Consider the following 7173-nt stretch of genomic DNA (forward strand, 5'->3'; position numbering starts at 1 on the left):
CAAGACAGTTTATGATTAGAATCTCTGTTTTTTTTCTTATACGAGGCGTTTACAGAAGGTTTCGTTTTTGTTGTTGTTGTTGTTGTTGTTGTTGTTGTTGTTGTTGTTGTTGTTGTTGTTGTTGTTGTTGTTGTTGTTGTTGTTGTTGTTGTCGTTGTCGTCGTCGTCGTCGCCATCGTCATGATCAGCATCTTCATGATCACCAATCCTCCATTCCCTCCTCCTCTTCCCCCTCCTCCTTTTACTTCTACTCCTCCTACTCCTTCCCTCCTCCTTCCATGCCTCGTTCTCATCCTCCACCCCCTCCCTTTTCCCTCTTTCTTCCCCGTCCCACTCATCCTCACTTTCCTTCTACCTTTCCTCTTCGTCTGCCTTCTAAAATTTCACTTATTCGGACACGGGTATGTCTCTTATTCGTGCTTTTCAATAATATTAATTTAATGAACAAAGAACCCTTTTTATATCTTTCTGTTGTCATTCTTTTCAAAATCTATCTTTCTCTCTTTCTTAGAATCATCTACAAAGTGTGAAGAGAGAAAATTGCTAGCCGCAGTATGTCCCCCGCCCCCCTCCCTTCTAAGCTGCCCACATCCATGCACACCCATTACCTGTCCACATTAATTTTTGTGTCTTTATTATTCCCTTTGTTCTCCCCCTCTTCCCCCCTCTCTTCTTCTTCTACCCATTCTACATCTTCCCTTAACCATCCTTCTCCCTCCCCCTCTTCTCCTCATCCACTTTCTCACACCATCTTCCTTTTCCTTCTTTTCACCTTCTCCTCATTCTCCTTCTCACTCTTTTTTCTTCTCTTTCTCCTCCGTCTTCCTCCTTCTCCTTTTCCCAAGCTTCCTCCTCAGCTACTAGTGGACGGGAAGAGGTTGGGGTTATAAGTCTTTTATCTGTGCTTTACTGTACTGTAATGTTTACAGAAGACGCCTTTTTCTTTTATCTTTCCTTTCTTTTTATCTTTCTTTCTCTTCTTCCCCAGCACCATCTACGGGGTGTGTAGAGAGAACATCGCTAGCCGCAGTATGTCCCTCCCGTCAAAGCCGCCCACACCCATGCACACCAACTTCCTGCCGGCCGACACAGAGCTACAGGACGAGAGAGACTACATCGACAGGCTTATGTTCCAGGACTACACGGGCGACAACTTCAACAAGATGATCATGCAGAATTTCTTTAAAGGTAAAGGAAACAAGGAAACAAGCACCCCATCGCTCATCCAATCAACAGAAACAGCAAGAGTAAGAGCAAAACAACAAATCAAACAGAAATAACAACGTTAACAACAATTACAACAGAATAACAGATAGAACAACAACAACAACAACAACAACAACAATAACAACAACAACAACAACAGCATCAACAACAACAGCAACGACAGTATTTCTCGTGATCGCGGATGGGTGCAACAGATCGGAGTTTAGCTGCCTTAACCCGTCGGCCACACACAAGTACACCCACATACACCCACCCCCCACCCCCCCACACAAACACACACACACACACGCACACCTCCACACACGCATACACACACACTCACACACACACATACACCTACACACGCGCATACACACATACACACACACATACACACACACACACACACACACACAGATACACACCTCCAAATGGAAGAAGAGATAGAAGAATACGAAGGAAGAGACAACAATGGGGCGACAATAAATAGTAATGAAGCTACTAATAAAAAATAACGACGATGGTGATAACAGTAGCAGTAACAAAAAAGAGACTCTGTTGCCATCTAAACTCGTGGGCAATGTGCACAGACAGACAGACAGACAGACAGACAGACAGACAGACAGACAGACAGACAGACAGACAGACAGACAGACAGACACACGCGCGCACACACACACAACGTGATAGTATCTGGACAAATAAGGTCAATTTCATCTCATCTCACCTCATGATGTTATCTTCTCTCACCACAGCTCGGAAACCCTGTAACATGGGTTACGGTATGCCCCGCCCCGAGACAAGAGAGGGCAGTGTCCAGAACCGCTTGTTCAGTCACCTGAGCCGTAAGCCCAGCGTCGTGCGAGTGCCGTCACATAGCAGTCTCTGCAAGCATGTCATGTGCGAGGTAAGATACTTCCTTTCTTTTTAATGGTTAAATGGTTTAGGTTAAACGCCTTTTTCAACACTGGTAGGTTATTTCAGAGGCGAAACCTCCCGTTTAACGTACATCCCCGAAAAGACCGAACCGGATAGGAATTTCGTGTAAAGCACCTTTCTCACGGATACAACGTCGAACCGAGAAGAGGCTCGACCCCCTCCCCCCTCCCAGTCCACAATCTCACGATTACGGGTCAGGCCGCCTGACAATTAAGCCACCGTCCGACGCCACGAGATAAGACCAGCCAGCGTTCTAACACTATTGGTGAGTGGTTTCCTATTGCTCTGGCTGAGAAGGACACAATATCAAGACAAAAAGACTCGGATACCTGGATACCAGGATGTGTCATCTCTGACCCAGAGGTTGACGTATAATGAATGACCCTCCGTCCTTCACGGTTACGAGCTGCCGTTGCACATTCTGCCATATCCAGGCCGGTCCATGTACTTACGTTGTCCATCCATGTTCTTACGTTGTCCATCCATGTTATTCTTTGTCTTTCTCTGGCTCTCCTGCCCGACATCTTTCCTTCAAGCTCCTCTTTCACAATGGTCTCGTGTTCCCTAAATACTAGATAAAAACTCTTCCCCTACACTTGAATTGAACTCGGGTCTCCTGTCTGTGACGGCTTAATGCCTCATCGTTACACTATGGATGTCGATGACGATGCTTTAACTTTTTCGTTAGTTAAAAGTCTCTTGTACCCCCTCGTTCGGAACTTAACCATACGTACAGAACCTCCTCTCTCTGTGGGGGTCACTTTTGAGTCGTTGTGACACCATACAAAGATATTTATGTATCTTTAATCAAAAAATAAATTTCAATGGCAATGCTTTTTAAATATTTTTTAAAATTCTGCAGTGATCTGTTTCATTTCCGTAGAGTCACAATGGTTGCAGTGGAGAGTTTTGTGAGATCCTCGGACCCGGATGTTGCTCCTCGTGCATCGAGACGACCAATCGAAGCATCGCTGAGGAGATTCAGAGGAGGCTGTTCCCTGAAATTGAGGCGAGTGGTTGTCTTTTTTTCTTCTTTTTAGTCGTAGTATGAGTTTTACAAAACGACATAAACGAATACATACAGATTAAAAGAGGAGTCAGACAGGGGTGTGTGCTTTTACAAGACTTGTTCTCCCTGTGTAGGGAAAATATCATGAGACACATGGAAGACATGCCGGGTATCTCGATAGTGGGGCATAACGTAAACAATCTAAGATATACTGACGACGCAGTCCTAATAGCAGAAGACGAAGAACACCTACAAGATCTATTTAATGTCATTGTACAAGAAAGTGTCACTCTCTTGAACTTTTACTTTTTACTTGTACTTTTTCATCCCCTGTTGCCGTTAAGCGTCGAGGGGAGATGCAGTTTTCTATCGTAGTCCAGCTCCGTAGCTCTTTCAGTTGGGATATTATGTTTTCTTAGGGTTTCCTTGACACCCTCGATCCACCTTTTGCATGGCCTTCCTCTTCCTCTAAGCCCGAGTGCTTGGTGTTGCAGGCTCTCGAGGCTGGCTGGTCAGGTGACATGCGTAACAGGTGACCAAACCATTTTATCCTCTGTCTTTCTATGAGTCCTGCCTGCGTTACCCAGCAAGGGCCTTAACCTATACATCAAGAAAACTGAAACAATGGTGATAAGCAGAAAAAACCCAACCTGCAATATCAAAATCATTGGTACCACCGTCAAGCAAATGCAACATCTTATAGATTTGGGGACTATTATATCTATCTATCTATCTATCTATCTATCTATCTATCTATCTATCTATCTATCTATCTATCTATCTATCCAATATATCTATCCATCTATCTATCTATCTATCTATCTATCTATCTATCTATCTATCTATCTATCTATCTATCTATCTATCTATCTATCTATCTATCTGTTTGGCTGTCTGTCTGTCTGTCTGTCTGTCTGTCTGTCTGTCTGTCTGTCTGTCTTTCCGTCCATCCCTCCCCCCTCTCTCTCTGTCTCTCTCTCTCTGTCTCTCTGTCTCTGTCTCTGTCTCTCTCTCTCTCTCTCTCTCTCTCTCTCTCTCTCTCTCTCTCCCCCCCCCCCTCTCTCTCTCTCTTTCCGTCTCTTTCATACAAGTATAAGTTCTTTCAAGAAGTGCAATACCGCCATTGTTCTCGCCTCTGAAATCTCTTCCAACACCACCACTCCTGTTTCACAGATCACAAAGAGCATCAACTAATTTAGCACTTATATGACCTGTGTCTCGACGTGGTGGAATCAGGCGCTCGTCAATTTTTGGGCATATGGGGTTATCGGTATAATTTTAAAGCCTGTTCATTTTCCTTCCTTTTGGAGAAAAAGATATCCATCTATGCTGATTAAAAGTCGAAATATTTGCCAATGAGGTAGGACAGGGTCGCCTACTTTCAGAAGTAAAATTAGGGAGAAAATGGTGGCTAAAATTTCATAACTTCCAGCTTGAGAATCCTTGGAAACTGCAAATTCACATTTTATGTACCCTTGATCAAATTTCCAAACTGGCTGAATAATGCCGATTTCTCGGCTTTCATTATTTTGACGAGCGCCTGATTTCACCACGACGCCTAACTTACTGTGTCGCAAGTGCAGCAAAACGTTTACTAAACTAAACTAACAACACCAACATTGTCATTGTTCCTGCTTCCTCAGGTTTCACGACGTTGCCTGGTCAAACCAAAGCTGACCAAAGTAATGAAAGAAGGACACGTAAAGCAGGTGAGGAGAAAGCGCCTAAACGACCTCAGGCAAGCGAGCAAGGGCACAGCCATCACCATAGTCACACAGAAAAACACTGAAGTCTCGAAGACAGCGACTAAGTCTGCTACAGCAAAGCCAGTCAATACCAAACTCAAACGAGGTGATTCTATGCAGCTTCCCCCTATCGGAGTGCCTCAGCTGACCTTCACACCGTCTACCCAAGGCAGTCACAGAGGTTTATAAAAATAATATTTAAAAAACCCAATTTATTACATTCGACAGAATCAACAGCCTAAAGTTTGAAATAGATGAACTTGGGGGAAGGTGTGGGGATGAAAGCCATTCCGCAATGGAAGTATAAAGATGTGCTTTAACAGCATTTTAAAAAGAAGTTTGTTCAATATTTTTAGACTTACTGAGAAGTTGTCGTCTTTATTTTCGATTTCGCTGTTGAGTGATGTCATGACAGACTAGAGTGTTACCTTCCATTTTCGCAAACAAGATACTGTGCAAGAAGCAAAATGTTGCTACGTCTCCTGTTTTTCTTCTTATCCTATACCCTTTTTTCATGTGACCATTATGATTCTCACGGCAATGTCGGGGGGAAGGACGAGTACTCCGTGTTACAAAGACTATGTCTATATCTTGTTAAGAATATGAAAAAAATGACGTTTAAACTAATAAAGGAGAAAAAAGAGCTTTGTTCTCAGTCACTCTTCGTCTCCCGTTATGCACGAACGACTGCACGAGTGTGTTGTGCACCGGTCTCTGGTAGACTTGTTTTTCTAGTTATGTAATATAATATTGTTAACTTAAGTAAATTAATGGATGTGTCGTCGTAATTAAGTGTGCATGTTTGCACCTTTCGACAAAGAGTGCATTCTCACCATTTATTTATACGTTTTATTTATAGCTGTAAAGCTCATTGAGCATGCTGCAGAGCGTGTTATTATTGTTAATATTATTATTATCATTATTATTATTATCATTATTATTATTTACCAATAATTATTATATTTATTTGGGTTAATAGAGATTCGGTGAGAATGAAAAGTGGGTTTACAAAAACGGCTGGAATGGAAAGCTCTAAAAGGTCCTACCAAGTTGGCGAGTTAAGACCGTGTGCTATTATTTCGACGGCTCCTCAAGGACCTTACAACATAACCTCCTGGTGGCTCCTTTAAACATTGTGTGAAATTATCTACCAGATGCGGGACCTTCGCTTAAATTTTCACTTCCGATAGAGCCCGGCCTGCGTGAGAACAGTAGTGATACCTCCCTAAGCATACCAAATCAAAGAAACACCACCTTGTCACAGATTCGAACCTGAACCCTCTTCGAACCAGAACCATCTTCATCATAGTCTAACATTAATACACCAGCGATGGTAGTGTAGCGGTAAGGCTCTTGGCCATTTCACGCTGAAGACCTAAGTTCGAATACAGTGTGAGGAGAATTTTTATCGAGTATCTCTGTCTTTATGCTGGGATGTTGCATCCCTCTCACCCCGGGTTAGCCCTGGCAGGGAGGGTGTCGACGCTCGCCTCCAAAATTATCTTTGTAAGAAAGACATTACAAAATGTATTTTAAAATTATGATACAAAAGGAGTTAACTGCAAGCCTACATAACGAATCTTGACTGAAGGATGGTCAAAACATGTTCGAAAACGGAAGTAAAATAAACAACAACAACACTTAAACTTAAATAGACAGCTAGACAAAAGGGTAATCACGCAAACTTCTCTTGCCTTGAAAAGAATGTTAAACAAAAGCAGGAAACGAAAGTCATTCCTCCAACTCCATAATATACACATGTGTCCACGAGGAATCCAAGAACACTGACAATGACAAGTTATTCAAACGTTTGATTTAAAATGTTTCCTAAATACTGTAATGTAATAGTGTGGCTGGCAGGCATTGTTCTGACATGTAAAAAAAATACAGAAAATGGGAGAGGAAAGGGTTTGGAGGGGGGGGGTGTCTCATTAACATAGATGAATGAAAACAATCCAACATGAGAAATTTCGTTTTGAGTGTTGTTGAATTAATGTATTTTTAAAGCAGAAAATAAGGAAATTGAAGGTTATACCTAACTATATTATGTACATGCATACATGAACGTATCTGTATCTGTGTTGAGCATTGTACAAAACTTGAGCCACTTGAAGTTTTACTGTTTTTTCCTTCCATTCCTCAAACACACATTTCTCAGCGAATCATTCAACGCATTTCTTAGACACATTAAGAGTACATTCGTGAAATATAATATGAATAAAAATGTATATAAAATATGAATATGAATTATGATCTCACACTTTCAATCTCCCC

At 42.1% G+C, this 7173-nt stretch overlaps 1 protein-coding gene across 1 annotated transcript in view; it reads left to right on the top strand.

The window, feature by feature from the left end:
- The window catches only part of LOC106014175, a 6740-nt gene extending 1197 nt beyond the window's left edge, over positions 1-5543 (top strand). Inside the window, exons 2-5 of the mRNA XM_013091261.2 lie at positions 989-1188; positions 1962-2113; positions 3029-3154; positions 4798-5543. Of these exons, the coding sequence (XP_012946715.1) occupies positions 989-1188; positions 1962-2113; positions 3029-3154; positions 4798-5088 (769 nt within the window). The 3' untranslated portion in view covers positions 5089-5543. The remainder of the gene's footprint in view (positions 1-988; positions 1189-1961; positions 2114-3028; positions 3155-4797) is intronic.
- The last annotated feature ends 1630 nt before the right edge of the window (positions 5544-7173 follow it).

This window comes from Aplysia californica, unplaced genomic scaffold, assembly GCF_000002075.1.
Source record: "Aplysia californica isolate F4 #8 unplaced genomic scaffold, AplCal3.0 scaffold00030, whole genome shotgun sequence".
Taxonomy (NCBI): domain Eukaryota; kingdom Metazoa; phylum Mollusca; class Gastropoda; order Aplysiida; family Aplysiidae; genus Aplysia; species Aplysia californica.